The sequence below is a fragment of the Drosophila sulfurigaster genome, chromosome 2R (genome assembly GCF_023558435.1).
Source record: "Drosophila sulfurigaster albostrigata strain 15112-1811.04 chromosome 2R, ASM2355843v2, whole genome shotgun sequence".
Classification (NCBI taxonomy): domain Eukaryota; kingdom Metazoa; phylum Arthropoda; class Insecta; order Diptera; family Drosophilidae; genus Drosophila; species Drosophila sulfurigaster.
In genome coordinates, this window is record NC_084882.1 from 25,190,655 (window position 1) to 25,212,226 (window position 21,572).

General features: G+C 40.5%; 7 protein-coding genes across 7 annotated transcripts; 6 read left to right on the plus strand and 1 right to left on the minus strand.

Annotated features, from left to right (window-relative positions):
• Window positions 1-302: 302 nt before the first annotated feature.
• On the minus strand, window positions 303-13,142 carry LOC133838946 (arrestin domain-containing protein 17). Its single transcript, XM_062270222.1, is given in 5 exon segments — window positions 303-1,549; window positions 1,621-2,428; window positions 2,430-2,526; window positions 2,833-3,364; window positions 12,704-13,142. Coding segments are annotated over 5 exon segments (1,611 nt in total). The 5' UTR covers window positions 12,819-13,142; the 3' UTR covers window positions 303-1,490.
• LOC133838945 (tetratricopeptide repeat protein 14 homolog) lies at window positions 3,814-8,763 on the plus strand. The gene is given in 8 exon segments (XM_062270221.1): window positions 3,814-3,917; window positions 4,083-4,627; window positions 4,683-4,894; window positions 4,952-5,170; window positions 6,168-6,709; window positions 6,787-7,070; window positions 7,072-7,100; window positions 7,350-8,763. Coding segments are annotated over 7 exon segments (2,955 nt in total). The 5' UTR covers window positions 3,814-3,917; window positions 4,083-4,129; the 3' UTR covers window positions 8,521-8,763.
• On the plus strand, window positions 9,314-12,853 carry LOC133838950 (GTP:AMP phosphotransferase AK3, mitochondrial). Its single transcript, XM_062270225.1, has 2 exons — window positions 9,314-9,595; window positions 10,352-12,853. The coding sequence occupies exon 2, from the start codon at window positions 10,381-10,383 to the stop codon at window positions 11,032-11,034; it is 654 nt and encodes a 217-aa protein (XP_062126209.1). The 5' UTR covers window positions 9,314-9,595; window positions 10,352-10,380; the 3' UTR covers window positions 11,035-12,853.
• Window positions 13,143-13,398: 256 nt separating the features above from the next.
• Window positions 13,399-15,963, plus strand: LOC133838947 (arrestin domain-containing protein 1). The gene is made up of 4 exons (XM_062270223.1): window positions 13,399-13,710; window positions 14,432-14,799; window positions 14,861-15,398; window positions 15,458-15,963. Exons 1-4 carry the CDS (start codon window positions 13,599-13,601, stop codon window positions 15,844-15,846), a joined length of 1,407 nt encoding a protein of 468 aa, XP_062126207.1. The 5' UTR covers window positions 13,399-13,598; the 3' UTR covers window positions 15,847-15,963.
• A 122-nt stretch (window positions 15,964-16,085) lies between these two features.
• On the plus strand, window positions 16,086-18,466 carry LOC133838948 (mitochondrial thiamine pyrophosphate carrier). Its single transcript, XM_062270224.1, has 3 exons — window positions 16,086-16,425; window positions 16,933-17,631; window positions 17,692-18,466. The coding sequence occupies exons 2-3, from the start codon at window positions 17,066-17,068 to the stop codon at window positions 18,161-18,163; spliced, it is 1,038 nt and encodes a 345-aa protein (XP_062126208.1). The 5' UTR covers window positions 16,086-16,425; window positions 16,933-17,065; the 3' UTR covers window positions 18,164-18,466.
• A 167-nt stretch (window positions 18,467-18,633) lies between these two features.
• LOC133836762 (uncharacterized) lies at window positions 18,634-19,508 on the plus strand. The gene has a single exon (XM_062267351.1). It carries the CDS (start codon window positions 18,672-18,674, stop codon window positions 19,506-19,508), a length of 837 nt encoding a protein of 278 aa, XP_062123335.1. The 5' UTR covers window positions 18,634-18,671.
• Window positions 19,509-19,678: 170 nt separating this feature from the next.
• On the plus strand, window positions 19,679-20,991 carry LOC133839332 (uncharacterized). Its single transcript, XM_062270778.1, has one exon. The coding sequence runs from the start codon at window positions 19,706-19,708 to the stop codon at window positions 20,624-20,626; it is 921 nt and encodes a 306-aa protein (XP_062126762.1). The 5' UTR covers window positions 19,679-19,705; the 3' UTR covers window positions 20,627-20,991.
• The last annotated feature ends 581 nt before the right edge of the window (window positions 20,992-21,572 follow it).

Below are 21,572 nucleotides of genomic sequence, written 5' to 3' on the forward strand. Positions count from 1 at the left end.
TCGTTGTTGTTGCTTGAGAGTCGAAACAAAAAGTAGGAAAACAATTACAGCTGACTTAACACTTCCGTTTCTTGTTGCAAAAGCCGCACACGTTTATAGAGCCAACGACTTGCCAGTTGCCAGTTGCCGCTGCCTGAGGAAGAGGCGAAGCAAGACGTTAACACACTGCCCGTCAAGCACTTGAAATTGTAATTTAACACGTACACAGCACAATCCAACACACCTTTCTCATTTTTGGCTAGATTGCATTTTGGGAGAACAATACGTTACCTTTTAGCTTATCTCCAAAAAAATACTGTAAATTTGTTTTTCAAGTATAACATTTTATTGGTTTCATTGCGTTGTTAAAATCATGAAAAAATTCTCCAAAAATATTCACTGAATAATAATATAAAGCACCTTAAAGAAATCATTCATGTTGCGATTTGATTTGTGCACTTACTAACTAAAATATTCTCATTGCATACGCATATTACGTATACGACCACGTTTACAATAATATTTGCAAGATTCTTTCACACACAAAAAAAATATATATCATATCGATCAATACTTATTAACTTTGCGATAAGTACACATATGATTTAGAGCTTCTTGTGAGTAAATATGTAAACATGTCTTCTTAGTATCTTAATATCGAATTAAAATTGTGCAATTTATGCAAGAGTGCTTTTCAGAACGCACAAAAAGTTTATGAGGTGCAAAAATAAATAAGTTCAATAAATATATGATTTCTTGTGATAAATCGAAAGAAAATATATTCGAAATTGATTTTGTTTCTTTAGAAAACGCTTAAATAGAAAAGTAACTTTTTCAAAGTCATGGTGTTTTTTTTTTTTTTGTAAATTGAGTAAAGTAATGTTCAACACAATATCGAAATTAATGAAACGTGCGAGATTCAATATAAAAGTAGAAAAAAGAACATATGTATAAATGAAATTGATGCGAATCTAGTTAACGATATTGTGTAAAATTCGTTTAAATTTCCTTTGTAAATATTCGAATACAATTGAATGAGTCTAGTGTTTTTCTCTTTTTAGAATTGGAGCCTACGCAATTAATTTCATAACTAATTTGGTAAGAATACGAAAGTCTGTTGCTTGCACGCCTTTTTCAAAAATACGCGATGCGAACACAAGATTGGCGTTAAACAGAACAAGTCTAAAGAACAGCAAAAGCGCAAATTAATTGATCAACTTTGTGCAATTGATGTGTGTTAAATCTTACAGACAAATGCATTAAAATAATTCTCTTTTATTTTATGCACGTATTTTGTGAGTCATTTTACAACATATTGTTGTATTGATCGGATTGCTTTGTTTTTTAAATAAATATGTTGAGATGCACAACTCGAGATTAGGCGTTTGTTGTAAGCTCTCTAAAGTAAACCTGAAGCGTTGATTCTATGCAAAAGCTTAGATATAACTGGGCGGCATAAACTACGATTACGAGTGTGTGTGTGTTTATGAGATGAGACAGCTTGGGGCAGCTCACTTTGGTGACTCCGGGGGTGCATTGGCGCTGCCAAAGAGTTCATCATACGATGGAGCTGCAATAGAGAGAATATGTTTTATATTGGCTATGGATGTCAAGAAAATGCTCTCCGCACAAAGAACTTACGCAATGAATGCGGTCCGGACATCCTTGAGGTGGATGGCAATTGAGTATAGCCGCTGGCAGCTCGAGGTGCTGGCGATACGCTTGTCTCTAGGACTTCTTCGGCCAACATTGGTGGCTGACGTGACGATGAATACGATCCAGATGTTGAGATTGCTGGTGATGTCTGTTGGACATGTTCGGCCAAAAAAGTATATGCTGGTGACGCGGCGGATGCCCTGACAGGTTCAGGCATATAATGTGCTAACGGTGGATATGATTGAACCATCATCGGACTGGACGAATAAGGCATGTAGGGCACATTGCAGTTGCTGCGCAAACTGGCACGCGCCGACGGGCTGCCAAATTGCGAAGACTGCGAGCCCGATGTATAGGATAGCTCGACGCCACCAACAGCCGGACTCAATGTTGAGTCCGATGTGGTGGAATTCATGGAACTGCATTCGCTGTACTGCGATGAATGCGATGGCGAGCCAATGGAAGAGTCTAGCGTGGGATAGACAAGTGTGGCAGCGGCTGGTTCAAATGGATTACCACCAGTGGTAACGGGGGTCGACATATCATCCGGACCAGGCGGTCCATTGTCAGGACGCGGTGGCAGCGATGGACGAACAGAGCCTAGCCTTGTGGACGAGTCCTGGGAATAGACTTTGAAGGGCAAATTAAGCACCAGATTCTTGAAGAAGCCACGCAGCACAGCCTCTACGCGCAGCTCATACGAAATAGTTATGACGCCGCTGTACTCTTGATCTGTTGGCTGCGCCGTGTCCGGCATGAGCAGCTCGTGGGCAAAGCTGCGCTCGCTCTTTTTTGTGAACCGAGCCCGTCTCCTTGCTGGCAATGCCAATGCACTCGACCTTTTGCACCCGCAACGGCACATGGCTATAGTAGGTGATATACTGTAAAACGCTGAAAGCACAAAATATGAAAATTCAAATTAAAATGAGTAAAAAAATATTTTTTAAATATAATCAGTGCTTTATCATTTAAATGAAAAGTAAAGTAATTCATTTAACTGCGGATAGCACGAAAATATATAAGAAATCATAAATAAATCATGTGAAAAAATAAACAAATAATAAATACAAAATCGAAATAATTCTTGAAGATTCAAAATTTAACGATTTATTAGTATAGTATTTTAATCTATGTAGTATTTTTTTATCGCATAGATTAAGCTGACTTCGATTGTCTGTTATCGTTATCGGTACTCACTTGAAGCGCAGCTTCTCCACATTGGTTGTGCTGTTATTCATGACCGTAACACAAATGCGCAAAGGCTCACCACGCACTGCAAAGTCCTCGGGCAGCAATGCCACCATGGTAATGGGCCGTGTGCCAAACAAGCTAATTGTTTTTGTGATTTGCTTCTCCAGTGGCGTGGGATTGCTGCGATATGTTGCCGGCAATGGCATATTCTTCACAACCGTAAATGGTATGGTATGACGTTCATTGAATGTCCAGGGTCTTTGAATTAGAATGCGCATCTTGTACTTGATGCTGCCGTAACTGCCTTTGAAGCTGGAGGGTAGCTGACGGCCCAGCGCCACATTAAAGATAAATGTGTGTTCCCCGGGCGATAACTCCACCCCGTTGGGCTCAAATTCTGGAAGCGGTGTTTCGCTGTGTTCGTAGATTTCTTTGCTTGTGTAAAATAAACTGCGTGTGTATTCATTGTTGTTGGAGTTTTTGCGTAATATTTCCATCCATTTGCATTTGCCTTTACCAGTTACTTGGATTTTGATAGCTGCAAAGTTCACAAAATACATTTTGAATTAAAAACGGTAAGCAAAAATGCGCCATCTAGTGTACAACGTAACGAACTAGTCATCACGTCACAGGGGTTTATGTTCTCGCTAACACAACGCTGTCTTCGCTATTTCAACGAAGACCAACTTAACGAAGAAAGTTAACGAAATAAAAATACTGTCAGGGTTTGTTTTTCGGTATATGCACCGGCATATTTTAAAAATGTTGCCTGTGGTCACACATCGACGCAAAATCTTTTTTAATTTTGCCATCAAACCATTTATTCAATAATCAATAATTCACAATAAAAAATTTACAAATTTGAATATTTAATCAACTACTTAATTTTTCCAATTGATACCCTGGATTTAACAAATCGCAATGACCAATAAGCGGCTGAGCCTAACCCAATAATATCGATAAGTATCGAGACATCCGCAAAAACGAAAAACCAGAGTTGCCACGTAATTACTGAACAAAAAACATCATTTTTTCGTCGCATTGTGGAGCAGTCGAATATATTTAATTTAATTTTCTGCATTTAAAATAAGGCAAGTTATATACAAATAATTGAGCAAAAACATGCACAACAATTGGAAGAATTTGCGTGACGCACAATTGAATGCAGCACAGAGAAAAAGCGTATTTATGAACAATTATTTCTGACCGGAGCCGGACATTTTTTTCATGCGGTTTTACAAACATTTTTTTTACAGGACAGCTAGACAGTGAAAAATTTCGAATGGAGCAGAAAGTGCAGTAAATGTCGGACCACAAAATGAATGCCAACTATATCGCACGAGCCCTGTGCTATCATGGGCAGCCATTGCAGAAGATCTGGGACGATGAACGCGGCGTCGAAGACTTGCGGCGTTTAAATCTAACACAACCCAATTATAGTGTTTATCAGGAGCGCCAGAAATACTTCACGTTCCAGGAGCGTGCCAAGCGTTTGAAGATCCATCAGTTCCTTGCACGCAAAGCGCCCGATTTGTATGACAAACAACTTGTGGGCAATGTGATGGAGGAATCATGGCTGGCCCAAATGAGCAATTGTTTTGTACCCCAACCGCCCATCGAGTACTTCATGAATGTTAAGGATAAGCGCAAGGCATGGGCACATCGCATGGGTGCACTTAAACAGGGTGACATCATTTGTGCGACAGTGCAAAAGATCATGTCTAATGCAAATCGCATTGTGGTGAAACCTCTGTGCACTGCGGAGCCGCTGCACTTTTATCTAGCTGATATACCGATTAAGGTTTGTTAACCCGTTGAGTCTTCCAATCATCGTTATAATTTCCTGCTCCTTTTAGGCCATAATCTTTCAAGACCAATGGGGTCCATTGCCGTTGGACAAACAGGGAAATCCGCGTTCTTTTGCCGTCAATGATTTTATACGCTGCGAAGTCTGCAATGTCTCGGCGGATGTGGAACGTTTAACGCTGGGCATGTTGGGTTTATACCAAAAGACACCCGACGTCAAACTGGGACTATGCGATCTAAGCGATTTCCCTAAATTCTATGTGTATGTGCTATATATCTATATATTTTAGTGTATAACTAAATGCTATCCTTTTTTTAGACAATTGCACAATGTGGAACAATCGAGTGCTTTGCACTATGAAGATCAGCTAAATGCTGCTCTGGAATTTGAGAATCCCAATTATGATGTGCTCTTTCAACTTAATGGACTGCAGCCTCATGAGAATTTAACGCTGATGCAAAATATCAAAGTCGGCTTTCCGGAGTCTGACTATGCGCCCGAATTGCGACAGAAACAAGCCTCACAATGGGCATTTCGGTAAGTTGGCTGAGCCTCTAATCACGACTGTGCTAGTTATCAGGTCAAACTGTTATCAGTTTGTTTGTTGAAACAGTTTAGTCGTGATCATAGAGGGCTGAAAAGTCGGGCTGACAAAGAAAACTTGCTTTTTGGATCAAAATTGGCGTTACTCATCAACTTAATCTTTATCAAGAATTGAGCCGCTATAACATTTCAATATAAATTTTTAGAACGATTTATTTTTGCCTCAAAATAGGCTTCAATTTCAGTGATAATCTCTTCAATCGTGCGAAATTTTTTATCGGCGAGTATTTTTCCAGGACTGCTGACCTCAAAAGTCGTTGCCTAATCTGGCAAATTAGTGGATGTGGGAGCAATTCGAAGTTAAATTCAAGTAGTTTTGTCACTGTCATTGAATCATGAACACATTCTTGTTGTTGGTCAAAAGTGAGCAAACGCGGCAGCCATTTTGAAGAGATTTTCTTATAGTCAAATGCTCATGCAATATTAAGCCAACATGTTTTTGAATCACTAACTGACTCAAATTTAATTTTCGATCATTCAAAACGATTTTGTGAATTTTTTATATTTTCTGGTGTGACCTCCCCATTTGTCCACTGGGTTCTGCATCATCGGTGTCTCTAAACGTTTAAAGTCAGCAAACCAACGTTTAATTGTTGTTTCTGATAGAGAGGAGTCCCCATAACAGCCAAAGCTTGTTTGTAAGATGAAATTGCATTTAATCCATTGTTGCGAAAATAGTGTCACTTTTGGCTCAATAACTTACAAACTAATGAATAGAACATCATGAAATTTTAGCAGCTGTCTTCTGAAAGATTGTATTAACTGAAAAAAGGTGACTGCAATAAAACTATCTATGTGTAAGGCCCGGGACTTTTCAGCCCACGTGTTATATGCATCAACAACATTTGTATGTATAATTGTCCATTGCACCACAACCACCCCGCTTGAACCCACACAAACACACGATCCGATCGGAAACGAAACCATCCAGCTCCGTGGCTGATGGCATTGAGCACTTTAAGAATGGCCAACAGGTCGAGGCCTTTCAGTGCCTGAACAAGGCCCTAAACATTGATCCGCGCAATGTCGAGGGCTTGGTGGCGCGCGGTGCGCTTTACGCGAATCGCGGCAGTTTCTTAAAGGGTCTCAAAGACTTTGAAAAGGCGCTATTGTTGAATAAATACCATGTGAATGCGCGTAAATATATGGGCGAAACGTTGGTCGCACTCGGACGCAGCTATGAGGAAGAGAATCGTCTGCCCGATGCCATTAAAGCCTACAGCGATTGCTTGAATCTATTGCCACAGCATGAGCAGGCACGCATATCCCTCGATGCACTGCAGCAGCGACCAACAGTAGCTGCTGCTGTCGCCTCAAGCGCTGCCTCCTCCAGCTTGTTAACATCCCTACAAGCGGGCAATTCATCGGAGATGCTTCATTTACCATCAAGTAGTGCCAGCGCTACAGTGACAATTGCCGCCTCCTCGGATGATTCAAGCTCATCGAGTGGCAGTGAGGACAGCGAGGATCAATGTAAGTATCATGGAAATTACTCCAACTGTATTTGAACACAAAAAAAACCCAAAACATCTATTGAAAATACATTTTAGCCGGCAAATCGCGCAATCAATCATCCTACTTGCCCATCGAACAGGATAAACGCGCTGTAAGCGATGCTCAGGCGGTTAATGAATTTAAATTGGATGATGATGAGACCATGAGCAGTGTGCGCAAACTGTTGCGCGATGCCAGCAAGCACAAAAAGTCGAAAAAGAAGGGGAAAAAGAAGAAGGACAAGGACAAAGGTCAGAAAAAGAACAGCAAAAAATCAAAAAGCAAATCATCGGACGAAAGTGGATGGCTGACGGCAACCGAAGCGGCGCTGGAAATGCTCAAAAAAGATTGATTACGCCGAGGCATTCAGGTAAACTTGAGTGACCATATGATACCCTAGATCATTTGTTTAGTTGCAGTGTTGCATGTCAATAAACAAACATTTGATCTAGAGTCGTTGGCCCTTTCAGCTTTTATTGATTCAATCAATCTCCTTGTGCTTTTCTCTAATGCATGACGAATTTTTAGCCGGGATAAGTATGCTAAGTGAGTTTATTTCATATACTGTGCATTTTACTACCTTTTCTTTCTTTGTTTCCCCAACAAAAACATTTTGCAGGCTCGTCAGCACAAGCACCAGCGATGACCAACTCAAATCACAACTCAAACACTATTTTAAGCGGAAACAACGCTCGGAAACTCCGCCGCCACCACCGCCTTCTGCAACAATAACCACAAACCGCAAGCAGCCATCGTCGATATCTGCTTATGATGTCATGATGGGGCCAAGCACCTCGAAGCATGCTGCAGCGGCAGCTGCTGCAGCCAACACAGATGATGAGCAACCACCGCCTGCGCCCAAATTCCATGATGTCAAACCCAATATTCAACAACAACAGCAGCAACAGAAACTTTCCTTTCAAATCAAGAAGCGCCCGCTGCAAATGGACAAATTTGGTCTGCTGCGCTTGGCCACGCCCCTGAGCTCCCATTCTCAGAGTCGCAGCCGCAGTCGAAGTAGGAGTCGCAGTCGTTCGCCACGACGTCGCAACAGTCGCAGTCGTTCACGAGGCAGACGTATTTCAAAACGACGCGGCGGCAGCCCGCGCTCACACAGCCGAAGCCGCAGCAGCCGCAGTCGTAGTCGCAGTCATTCACGTCTCTCAAGATCAAGACGACGACGTACGCCACGCTCACGTTCGCGCAGTCGTAGTCGCAGCTATTCCCCACAACGTTATGGCGGCGGATCGCGCTATAGGGGACGCGGTGGTGGTGCTTGGTTTAAGCCACGCTTTGAGACACGCGACAGACGCTCTCGCTCGCGTTCCTTTGTCCGCGGAGGAAGGCGAACGCCTTCACCATTTGGCTCCAGACGCAGTCCATCGCCATTTGCGGCACGTCGCACGCCATCACCGTTTGTGCCTCGTCGCACACCATCTCCATCGGAACGTTATCGACGCACACGCTCGCGCAGCATCAGTCCTCGACGTTATGGAGGACCACCGCGTTACCAGCCACGTGGTCGTGGACGTGGATATCCTCGTGGACGTTTCCAGCATCGTTGGAACAATTTTGTGGACAACAGTCGGAACAATGGCAGACGCTATACGCCCGAGGAGGAATTGCGGCCACCGGGCGAAGAGGAACCCCTCGTCGAGGATATGGAGGCGATGATCAAGGAACACGCACAAAAGGAACGCAAACAGGGTATTATCGAAGGCGATAAGGATAAGGATATAGTAAGAAACAAACGAGAAGCCACAAATAACACATCTAGTGATACTGCCTAGAAATGTAGAAATCCCAAAAACAAAATCTGTGGATATATCCAGTGTTAAGTTTTTCTCTCCTACTTATGTACGTAGAATATGTATACTTGAAAATTCATTCGAAATGTAATAAGTATCTACCATCTGCCCCCCAAGCACACCCTTCTCTGAACTATATATATAAAGCTGCAACACAAACCTGAACACCAAAATAAAGAATGCTTTCGAAGCAATTTGCATGGTTTGCATGCATAAAATATTAAACGTACTAAAATGCAATTGTTATTAATATCAAACAAAAACACATTAGTGGGTGGCAAATTATTATTTTTATTTACAATCTCTCAAAAGATTGATAGGTGTGTGGGAAATGCGTGAGTGTTATTATAGAAGTCAATAGCTAATGATTTAAATAAATAAAATCGCCATTTGGTTTTTTGTTTACAGGGTATTTGACAAAACTGATATCAACAGATGATACTGTTTGTTATTTTCCTAACCAATTACACGCACAGTACACATGTAAGTCCGTCTGTGTGTTTCTATTTATACCAAAGCGCGTGCTTCGCTCCTCTCTCAATGCTCAAACCGGCTATTCACAATAGTTCTCACAAATACACTGACAACAAACTGCTAGCTAGAGAGCGAGAGAGACAGCGAGAAGAATGAGAGCAAGACGAATGCTTGTGTGTGTGTGTGTGTGTGTGCACCATATGCAGTTGTTGTGGCTCCAACTACAAATCGTGAGCGTGCTACGCATCAAATGTCTGGAACTTAAAAAAGGCAGCCTCAGATAAAGCGTCCCTCGGCCATTCAGTTGATATTTGCCTGCCGGCAACAGCAGAAGTAACTTTTTGTGGAGCCCGCTTAAGGGGGAATGTGTGTGTGTCTGGCTGGCCTATGTAGTTATTGCTGTGTTAGTGTGTAAATATTGGTTGCGCGCAAGACTTTGATTTAAAATTCGAAAACCGCGACAAGTTATTGTAATTAGTACGGGTGCTAAAATTTAATTAAATAAATCGATAAATATAGAAGACGAATCAACTTCTCACACACACACACATTCTCATACTAAATACTATAAAAAGTTTGCGATGTAAGTGAAAAAGCAGTAAAACATTTTTGGTGTTGCCAAATTTTATATAAGCGTTGCAGTTTTCTCACAACAACAAGCAGAATATGTGCTAGACGAGACAAAAAAATTGCGAATAAAAGAGTAAAATGCAAAAGGAAAAACAACACGCGGCTGGCGTAGCTTTTGTTTGGACTTTGAACGATAAGAGCGCACCCACAAAAACAACAACAACGAGTACAGCGACAACTACAACTACTGGCTACATGAAGACAAAGAACTTGAAAAAAGCCACGCTTGTTGTTGTTATTGTTGGTGCGCTACAATTTCAGTTGCCATGTGGGTCTTATGGCCACTCAGCAGCCGAATGATTTCTTCCCTAGTCAAATGAATGAAAAATAAAAATGAATTTATTGCGATTACGAATTGTAATCAAAATGTGGCATAAATTAGTTAGCGCTTATCACTTGATAGTCTATACTATAGATTATAAGAAAAATGTTAGATATGTGATATCTAAAAATAAGCTGATTCCATATTTAATACTATCGAACACAAAAATTCCATATTGATTCATATTAAAATCAACAACGAAGACTTTGATCGCTCTTATCTTACACTATTGCAAAATAATTGCCCCAGGTAGTTAATACTATGCATATACACATACATATGTAAGTAAATAAGGGGATATATATTATCAGCAAACACAAATAACAACTAAGTACGAAAGAGTTTAATTGTTTCTTAACTTTATAATCTTTTTTATTTTTCTTGCAGCACAAATCCAACCACTTCACTATATAAAAATGTATACAAAAATCTTTCGTGCTGTGATAATCGGTGCACCTGGGTCAGGCAAAGGCACAATCTCGGAACTCATTGTGAAAACATTTGGGTTTCTGCACATTTCATCAGGCGACATTCTGCGCCAGAATATTATCAAAAACACGGATCTCGGCAAAAAGGCACAAAGCTACATTGCCGCCGGACAATTGGTACCCGATGAGATAGTGACAAAAACAATGATCGCCCGCATTACAGAGGTGGGCAACAAGTCGTACATTTTGGATGGATTTCCGCGTAATGGAGCTCAAGCTGATATTTTGTCGGCACGCTGTCAGATTAACGCTGTTATTGATCTAAACATTCCACACGATGTGATCATTGAACGAGTGAAACATCGTTGGATTCACGCACCGTCGGGCCGTGTCTATAACATTGGCTTTAACGATCCTAAAGTGCCGGGCAAAGATGATGTTACGGGCGAACCACTAACACAACGGGAAGATGACAAACCCGAAGTGGTAGCCAAGCGTTTGCAGCTCTATGATGAGCTAATGGGTCCGGTTTTGGCTTGGTACGGAGAACGTGGTCTGGTAACTACGTTCAAGGGTCGTGAAACTAAAGAAATATGGCCACGCGTCGAACGCTTTCTTAAGGACAAGGTCAACAAGGGTTAAATAGGGTATTATATAAACTAGAAAGACAGTTCAATTAAATATGTGCACAAATGTTTTATTATGAATAGGCAGGCAGCTGATGCTTATAAGGAAGATGAGATGTGTTCAATTAAGGCAAATCAATATACATATATATAAGAATGTATAAATATGTATTGTGCAGGAGGACGGGGGTTAGGAGTTCATTGGAACTAATCAAATATAATTGCGAAGCCTTACAAATTAGAATCGAATCAACAAATTAGACGGTTCCAAACAAATGTATTTTCTCTACAACTTATACATACAAAAATCATTGGTAATTGACATCGAGGCTGGCAACGTAAAGCCATCCAAAACATTCCCCTCATAAAAGTGTTTTGTTTTGATATGAATATTATATATATACACATATATACTTGTACTTGTATAAACGCTCCTAAGTTGGTGCTCTGATAATAAATCGTTTTTTATATTACCCACTGATAACATGTTGCTGCTGATTTTGATATGGCAAAAAACTATTTTTGGACTTCGTAATACTACAACATGACAGCTCCGAGTGTTTGATTTTATGGCTTCTTGGGCACTATATTATCGTATACAAATGCCCTCCACATTATGATGTAGGGCATTGTTAGTTGAAGCTACAACCACTGACGAGTGTTGCGCTCTACACATTTGCTTGTCTGCTCTCTCAGTTTCACACGTACGCGAGAGAGCTCACAACGTCACGCACACTAGTGAAGTAGCGCTCAATTGAGTGTGATTTTAAAATACACTGATTGGGGTCCATAAATGTTAACGAAGTTTGGAACTAAATAGCAAGGCGCCATACTCTTGTGGCTCTCACGATGAACGGACGCCACACATGAGCATCAGATATGGAATACAGCCCCCAACTGATTAAACAAATGTCAACAAATCACAATTGCTTCGTTGATATTGAATAGTCAGCTGTTTTTTTAACAACTGTGTCAACATACAGCAGCTGTTTAAAGATCAAAACAATATTTTAAGCTTCTTGCAGAATAAACATTGAATTGTGTAATACATGCATAGATTTGGTGAGATACAAAATGCTTTTAAGTGAGCGTCTTATTTTATGCAGCACTGTATTGAGAGCAAAAGCTCTCATCGTGTTTTGACCAATATTACGGCATTTGTGACACACATACACTTGCGCACACTTGCACACACAGTTAGAGTTACTCGTCGTACACTACACCTGCCCCCGCCCAGCAAACATACACATACACGCGTAAATTTACACACATACTATACAATGAAACCGCGCGTAGCATTTCCTGAATCAAATGACCCCAAAAACAAAAAGTGCAATTGGCTTCTGCGAGTGTGAGCAATTGGACGCCTATCGATGAATGACAATTTAAAGAATTTGCAATCGAAATATCACACAATCCAAGAGCAAACGTCAATGTATAATGGCTGCGTTGCGCTTTTGTTGTTGCAGGCTTTCTGTTGCTGTCAAGCATCTTCTTTGTTTATGCCAATGCGGCCATAACGAAACCAGCGATGACAATGGGCAAAACAATCACGAAAAAAAGTTCACTACTGACCACAGAAATTGAGCTCAGTACCCGCCTGCCTGACTCACTCATGATGCAAGCTGTGCTTGTGAAATGATGAGATACATGTTCATACAATAACAGCATTTATTCAAATTTACCTCGAATTTTGGTTCGCTTATTGAGATTCATCCAAATCTCGCCGCGTATCACTTGGCCGGCATAAAAAATGCGCTCTGGATTGTCTAGCCTGATGCATAATCGATCGCTTTCCATGCTGCTGGTGTTGTTGTTGTGCTCCTCTTATTAAATTGTCGTCCAAAAATAACATATACAACGACTCATTTGAGCGGCCGCTGTGGTATCATCACCTCACTTTGTGCAGAACTACAACTACAACATTTCTCACTATTTTTGTTAACTTGACCGGTAATCTATCGGATTTCTTCAGTTGTCACTATGTAGCTGATTTCTCATTATTCTAACACGCACAACACTTTTATTGAACACGATTAACTACGGCAACTATTTTAATAATTAACCAAAAGTAACTAGAAACGTTGTTGCTTTTGTTTTAGCTTGCAACTCGATAACGATAGACGATTACTCCAACAAAATCAGCTGACGCTAAATTCATTACGGCGTTGCCACCTGGCCTTTGCTACTTGAAGCGGTAAAAGCTTTAGGTTTGAAAATGCGATAAGCAGCAATGCCTTGTTATTTTTAAATGTCAATTTTAATGTTGCCACACATTTAATATACTTAATGCGTTTTTTTGTATGTACTTCCCCATTTATTCGAAAAGTATCGAAATTGTATCAAGAGTATTTGATAATTTATTAATCGGATTCTGCCTCAGTATTAATTTGTGACTGCTCGCGTTCAGTTGTTCGGTGGTCGCGTCGCGTTTAGTGCTCGTTTTGGACCCGACCTAGTGTATGTTTTCTGTATTTACTGAATGCCATTCTATCAATAAAACAAACATACCACAACAATCCACATAACAAAATATCCTGTTACTGCCTGTCACCAAGGCTATTTGACTTCGTAGCAAAGATGAGTAGTAAAATTAATTTTACCTTCGATAACGTTCTTGGCGTCTATTATGCTGGTCAAATTGTATCCGGCACAGCTGAACTCATCACAGAACGCTCCAAAACCATACGCTGTAAGTCTCGAGCTAAGACGTAATAATATTTCTTTGTGTCTGCGCATGACGTCATGAAACTGTCTGTTCCCTCATCCAATTCCATTGCGTAGCCAAACTCTCAGGGCTTGACAGCGCTTCATTAGTATTCGTTGAGCCGCAGTCATTGTTGTTGTTGAGTTTTGTTATTGTTATTTCTTTTGTTATTGTGCCGGTCGGTGGCTAATGTTCCTATTCATACATACATTCGAGTGTCGGGTATATGATATTAGTGCGAGAGTAAAAATAAAACTAGTTTTTCATTGAATTATATGGCTGCTGTGTATTATTATTGCTTTTACTGGATATTTGATCTCGTCTGTGCTGAACTTTGATTTGTAAACAACAAATTGTGGTAGCCTCTACAATAGATAGAACTATTAAAAAGAAATACAATTGTCCCGAACTTTATTTTAAACGCTTGATTTAGGCTTAACTTTGTATTCATAAACTTCTGTTCACACGCATACCGAAAACTTTAATTATGTTTCAAAACTGGTTTTCTAATGGGCCTAAGCTGAAGTGTGTGTGAATGCATGATGTTTATAACGAGTCAAGGACAAGTCAAATGAAATTAAATTAAACTAACATGAACTTTTTGCTTGATCTATTGCCGGCCCACACAGCATGCAGCTTTAATAATGTAACAAATAAATTAAGTCAATTACTCTGATGCCCCTTATTACCTCTTGTTCCCATCTAGCAATCTATGTCACTGTCAATGGTTTTGTGGAGACTCGCTGGCAGGAGACCGTCGAAAAACCTGGAGATGATGGCAAACTGATCAAGTCACTGGAAACACGTACGGCAACAGAGATCTTTTATAGCAACGATAAATATGTTTATGGCCAAAGTGGCGGATCGCAGTTGGAGTTGCCCAAGGGCAAGTATGTGTTTCCCTTTCAGACTACAATTCCACCCCAGGCGCCAACCTCTTTCAATGGCACACACGGCCAGGTTAAGCATGAAGTAACGCTAACAATCGATCGTGCCGTGAGATATAATAACATATTTAAACAATGTTTTACTGTCATACTGCCCAACGATTTGAATGCCAATCCAGCGTTATCGGTAAGTGTAACATCGATAGCGATTTCGATAATTTGTAATTGTTAATTTATCGCAACTCTAGCAACCGTTGAAACGCATTGAGGAGAAAACTTTTTGGTGGGGTTCTATTTTTGGTGGCAATAAACCGATGGTAATGGATGTAAGCACCACGTATAGCGCCTATGTGCCGGGACAGAAAATAAACTTCCATGTCGTGCTCGACAATCAGTCCGATGTGCAGTGTCAGGATGTGAAAGTGCGACTATTTAAGAACGTCAAATATCGAGGCAAAGCGAATGATCAGGAACAGGTGAAGACGACAGAAGTTCGCATTGCGGACAAACACTGTGGCGAAGTGGACAAACACAATAAAGCGCTTTTCGATGAATATTTAATGGTACCGCCAACAACTCCATCCACGCTTAGCGAGCGAGATCCCATCCAGGTTAGCTACACACTGCGATTCATTGCCAAAACCTTTCGGCTGCATGGTGGCGGTGATCTGATTGTGGATTTTCCTCTGGTCATTGGAACTGTGCCGCTGGTGGGCAGCGCGAACGACAAGGGTCCGGCACAGAAGGCACAGCAAGCCAGCACAAATGGCAATTATAGTCCATTACGTAAGTAGCATAAACATAAAGCTGCTTACAGTTGATTTATAATCAATTTTGCTTTTCAGCTGAGCCTAATTTCCAGGAGGATGTGAGCACTGAACATTTTGAGTCTAACACATACAAACCACGGTATCCGGTTTATCTTTTTGATGGCCAGCAGAGCGCTGCTAATGGTGCCGCTGCTGCTAAGTCACCCGTACCTAGTATTTATCCAAAGGCAGTGGACACAACACCAGCAGCTCCTGTAGAATACACTCCGAATCCTGTTTCGCCAGCAGGAAAACCAATAGCCACCGTAACACAGAAGACGCCGCCATATCCAGTGCAAGCACCAGCAGCAGGAGTAACAGCTCCTGGTGGTGATTTTGAAGTGCTTGGCTTTAGCATCCCACCAGGCTATCAGCCGACGCCCAGTGCACCAGCTGATGGCCCCGGCTCCATTGGCTGGAAGTAGTTCATATCAATGTATTTTATTTTTCTATAAGCACTTGAGAGAGTCTTCTTGCATATTTGTAAGTAGCGACCAACAAATATTTACCCATATATCGTCAAAGTAATAAATGAAACGAACGAAATTCGAAAATTGTTGCGCGCGATACTTAAAAAAGTGTTACCTGCCTAGTATTTGGCGAATACGGCATTTTTGGTATATTTTTCGAATTGTTCACAAGGCTGGCAACGCCGACCCAACAGCTGTTCTTGGCATGCACTTGACGTAACTTAGAGGCCAAGTTTTGTTTTTAATTCCAAACGAATATTGGAGCCGAAAAGCGTATAGGAACCGGTTTTCAGTCTTTGGCAAACTGCAGCATAAAGTTATTACGCATACACATACAGATGAGTATATTTAGACACGCTTTGGGGCAAAAGAAAGTTTTGACGCAATCGAATTGCCGTTACTTGTAATTTGTAATGAAGAAGCGTCGTCGTCGAACGAGCGCCAAACCAAACAGTTAGCGCTGCACTCTGGCAGCGAGCGGACGGAGGAATCGGTTGCTTGGAATACTTGGAATACTTTCGTTGAATTTCGTAGGTAAGTTATTCATTTGTTATGCATATCGAATGCATGCAGGCGCGCTTTATCTGTGAGTTTACTTTGGGCAGCATCAGCAGCTCAATCGCTGGCAACAAGCACAACAAAAGTGAAATCGCTGATAAAGAAACGAAACGACCCCCAATGAATGAATGAAGTGACTATTTTGAGACCATGTTGAAATTAGCACGCAGGCGAGCATAGCACACAAAATAAATATCAGCCACAATCACAACAGCTATAATAACAAAGGAAGTGGAAGCGCTCTGCTGGGCATGACACCTTGTAAGTTTGGCCTAAGCGATCCCAAAATGCCATTTGTGTGATTTTATTTCACACTTTAATTTGGCAATAATTTGCCAACAGACAGCACATTGAAGTGGGGTCGTCGACTACGACGTCGACGGGTTTCCAGTGGAGCGACTACAAATTTGTCGTAAAGCTATTTTACGTTTGTTTGTCTAACATCAAATTAATGCTGTTGTTGGTTTTTCGTATGATTTACAGAAATGCCATTGAAGACGCAGCCGCAGCAATAAAAGTGAAATCAGCACAAATACCTTAACACACACACACCCTCAAAAGTCGAACCTAAAGTTGAGCTATTGACAACATTCGCAGACAGACTTTCGGCAGCAAAATGACGCCAGCAGTTGCAAGCACTTCCACTGCCGCGCCCACAAACACCGCAACACCGGTCAGTCCACGTCGCACACACAGCACCCGTGAGCAACTGCAACAGATTGTCGCCGGCGGCATGTCAGCAGCCATCACGCGTTCCACCTGCCAGCCGTTGGATGTGCTTAAGATACGCTTCCAACTGCAGGTGGAACCCTTGAGTGCAAGCTCCCAAAAGTTGGGTGGTCAGTTGGCCGAGACGCCAAAAGCAGCAACTGCGGTGCAATCCTCAAAATACACATCAATTAATCAGGCGGTGCGCACTATTTATCGAGAGGAGGGTTTGCTGGCCTTCTGGAAGGGTCACAATCCCGCCCAGGTGCTGAGCATCATGTATGGCATCTGTCAGTTCTGGACGTATGAGCAACTCAGTCTGCTAGCTAAACAAACGCACTACCTCAAGGATCATACTCATCTGTCGAACTTTATATGCGGTGCCTCAGCTGGAGCAGCAGCTGTCATTATTTCCACACCGTTGGATGTAATACGCACACGACTTATTGCGCAGGATACGAGCAAAGGATATCGGTGAGTTATTTAGAAATACATCTGCTGGGATATAACTAATTGTTTAATCAATTTACACAGCAATGCCACGCGCGCTGTCACCGCCATTGTACGTCAGGAGGGACCTCGGGGCATGTATCGTGGCTTGTCATCGGCTCTGCTGCAGATTGCCCCTTTGATGGGCACAAATTTTATGGCCTATCGTCTGTTTAGCGAATCTGCTTGCACCTTCTTCGAGGTGGAAGATCGCAGCAAGCTGCCGACATGGACACTTTTGGTGCTGGGCGCCTCGTCGGGCATGTTGTCAAAGACAATTGTGTATCCGTTTGATCTAATCAAGAAGCGTCTACAAATCCAAGGCTTTGAACGTAATCGTCAGACCTTTGGACAAACCCTACAATGCAATGGCGTTTGGGATTGTCTACAGCAGACAGTGCGGCAGGAGGGAGTAAGAGGTCTCTACAAGGGCGTCGCTCCCACGCTGCTTAAGTCAAGTCTGACGACGGCCTTGTATTTTAGCATTTACGATAAGCTCAAACAGGTGCGCTTCTAGTTACTACATACAAACATACACGCACAAACACAATGGAATCAATTCTATTCTATCTATATACTATAGACACATAAGTAGGGGAAAAGTTGATGGCACCGAATCTACTATTTTTTATATGCAAATTTACAGAAATGAGAAAAAAACGAAAAGAAAAAACACAATTGATATTAAGCATAATTTATCTGTTAATTAGTTGTTGTCTTTAGTACGGGTTTGTTTTTATAATAATTTGTATCTCTATAATAGCCTTACAATATATGCATAAATGCATAATCACTGCAGTAATTAAAATATTATTGCATATACTTCTGATTTTTATTTTTAAAAAAGAGTATTCAATAATTGTCAAGGCGAGTTTATAATTTCAAATGCTTTCAATAGTTTCTCATTTCTCATAAGTGGTCACACTGTTTTTGAAAGCTTTTGGTGAAATTGAATGCATAAATAAGTGAGACATTATTTCTTTAGTTCATTTCATTTTGGCTTGTGTCGTTATTTTTTAAAATTAATGGATCAACCTAAAGTGATATTGCCAACATCAGATAAGAATAAAATATCATGTCGGCCATCAAAGAATACAGTAATGTCTGTGAATAGTTCTGATAGTTCAGAGAAGTTAAATACAATTCGTATTGTCGCATTTCATTACTTTGAAAGCCATTACAAGCAACTCTATAAATGGCTGGAGACAATTGCTACATTAACACAAGAATATGAGGGGCGCATTACGTTTGAAATCCAAGATATAAAAACTATAAACAACTTTCATCGCTCATTAGATTCTGCGAACTTTGGCAGCTATCATGCTAATGTTGCACCCCGGCTTTATGGAGTGGACAAAGATGGATTCATCTATACCATGCACATGTTATTCAGCTACAAGTACATCAGGGATTTTTGTGACAAACTTTTGGAGGGCAAAGTGTTTGAGGCAATCGTATTAGGTTCAGCAAAGGAATTCGATTTGCCTCCCCAAAACTTTTATCATTTGATAAAGCAGAGTAGTAAAGACCTATTTGTAATGTTCTACGATCCCGCTTGGTATCAATGGACTCTTCAATTAGGCAAATTACGGAAACTAACAAAGATCTTAGTCAATGAAGAAATAAATATTGTGATCGTGAATCGTGGCCAACAAAATTATCTAGGTATAGATGTCGATACCTGGTCAGAGTCGAGTTGCTTCCAAGGCATCACAAGATTTGTTACAAAACGAACAAATGGTTGGATCTCAAATACAGAAAGACCGCATGATAGCTTTAGGGGATACTTGAGATACATTGCCAAGAACATAAACCCGGAACTGAAAGAGTACGACAAGGAAGGAACTGTATTCAAATTATAATTATTTTATAAATAAATAAATTGTAATATTTTCTATATTCATATCTATGCACTTTCATAGGTTACTAAGAGGTCTATTTAGTCGATGTGGTCAGCAAGCCGATAAACTTAAAAGCTCTTAAGCTTTTATATGAGTCAATTTCCCTATAATTTTTTTTTAGTTGCTCAGTTTACGATTCGCTGTTAACATATACCATAATGTTGCGTTCATACTTTTGTGATTATAATGTGATGCCCCTAAATTACAATACTTGGATGTCTCCACAGTATTCGGAGAGATTTCAACGAGTGGATGATGGAGAGACAACGCTTGGAATAACAAGGGATAAGCGACCAATGCTTATAGTGTTGCATTTGTTTGCCGAAAATGTCTCTTATCTACAGCATTGGCTTGATATGGTTTATAAGCTGTCAGCTAAGGAATTGTATGGCGAGAAAATTGCATTTTTTGTTGACGATCTTTGGTCAACGCATGTTTTTGGCTGGGACGGATATGTTTGTCGATCCGAAAATTATCCCATGGAATCGCCTCCACTGATCTACGGAAAAGACGCAGCGGGAAAAGTGCATTTCTTTGGCAGCAACAAAGAACCGAAGACGCCTTCCCTGGAAAGCCTTGGAGAGTTTTGTAAGCAGTTCCTTGAAGGATCATTGATTGCGCCAGTGGAATATAAAGAAAAGATCCCAGTACCTGATATAGATTTGGTTAATTTCAATGAAATTGTCTATGGGCAAGATGAAATGGATATTCTAATATGCTTATACAGCTCACAAAAACTGGGAACACCAGATACGGACAAATTTCTAAGAGATTTGGAGAGTTTGGCTGGAAAATTGCAACAGGAACAAGTACAGATTTGGAAAATGAATGTACAAAATGAAAGTCCACCCAAGAAATTTCAAATAGAATCTACTCCAGCTGTATTTATGTTGCCTCGCACACAAAAACATAAGCCCATTCGTTGTTTTGATACAAGCCGTGGAATTTACACATTAATTAAATTCGTTGCTGAGCATTCCAGTGAAGAACTTCTTTATTATGATCGTCGTGGCTTTCCAAAAGTACATGGACATTTATTGCAACATATTACGTACAGTTTTAATGAAATTAACAAATAAAAGAAAAATCAAATGAAAAGATCTTAATTATTCTTTTACATAAACGCACTTTCTACTGCTTAAAAAAAAGCTTTCCTAAAGTTATTTTGCATGTCAAAGTGTGACCATAAAGGCCAAAAATCTTCGATTTAAAGTCTTTGGGACTTACCACATGCTTAGATTTCCATATGAAAAAACAACAAAAAAAAAGAATCGATAAATAACGAGTATGTATGTCGAACGGTCTCGATATTCACAAAACAAATCCAAAACAAAGATCTTCGATAAATACATTCAAAAATTAATCGAACTCTGTGTTTTTAAATTTTTAAATATGAAATAAAAGCAAAATAAAGACCAATATTAAGTTTGCAGAATGCCGAAATAAAAAATATCGTTAATAAACGAAATGCTAAAAGCTCAACAGTATAGTAAAAGCTTGAGTATGAGTCACATGAGCTTTGTTTGCTAAAAGAACCTATTTTATTTGTAGTTAGGATTTAGATCTGATGCAATCATGTTGCCATCATCAATATGTGGTTACAATCCGAAACCGGAAAATTACTCTAATTGGCTGTCTCCACTGCATGCTGAACGACTTAACCGAATTACTTTGAGGAACTTGCAAAAAGAGAGAAAAACGTACGCAACCTTTACTACTGATGCTCCATTTATTCGCCGACGATTTGGATGGCTTGAAGCCTTGGCTGGATATTTTTTTACGATGTTGCGGGTACTTACGGTAACAAAATAAGGTTTTACGTGGACGATCTCTGGGCTGCATATGTCTTCCAATGGAATGGTTTCTCTATTCGGAGAGGTGACAGTAGCTTCACTCTTAAATCACCGCCACTGATATATGGAGTAAGTGCAACCGGTGAAGTACATTTCTTTGGCAATGCCGCAGGACCAAGCTTACCCTCGCTTAAGAAACTGAAAGTATTTTGTAGCCAGTTGCTAACAGAAT

Bases quoted from the DNA above. Each gene is read 5' to 3' on its own strand.
- LOC133839332 (XM_062270778.1), top strand. From the start codon at position 19,706: ATGTTGCGTTCATACTTTTGTGATTATAATGTGATGCCCCTAAATTAC.
- LOC133838948 (XM_062270224.1), top strand. From the start codon at position 17,066: ATGACGCCAGCAGTTGCAAGCACTTCCACTGCCGCGCCCACAAACACC. The intron at 17,632-17,691 runs GTGAGTTATTTA...CAATTTACACAG, and splicing joins GATACGAGCAAAGGATATCG to CAATGCCACGCGCGCTGTCA.
- LOC133838950 (XM_062270225.1), top strand. From the start codon at position 10,381: ATGTATACAAAAATCTTTCGTGCTGTGATAATCGGTGCACCTGGGTCA.
- LOC133836762 (XM_062267351.1), top strand. From the start codon at position 18,672: ATGGATCAACCTAAAGTGATATTGCCAACATCAGATAAGAATAAAATA.
- LOC133838947 (XM_062270223.1), top strand. From the start codon at position 13,599: ATGAGTAGTAAAATTAATTTTACCTTCGATAACGTTCTTGGCGTCTAT. The intron at 13,711-14,431 runs GTAAGTCTCGAG...GTTCCCATCTAG, and splicing joins ACGCTCCAAAACCATACGCT to CAATCTATGTCACTGTCAAT. The intron at 15,399-15,457 runs GTAAGTAGCATA...TTTGCTTTTCAG, and splicing joins TGGCAATTATAGTCCATTAC to CTGAGCCTAATTTCCAGGAG.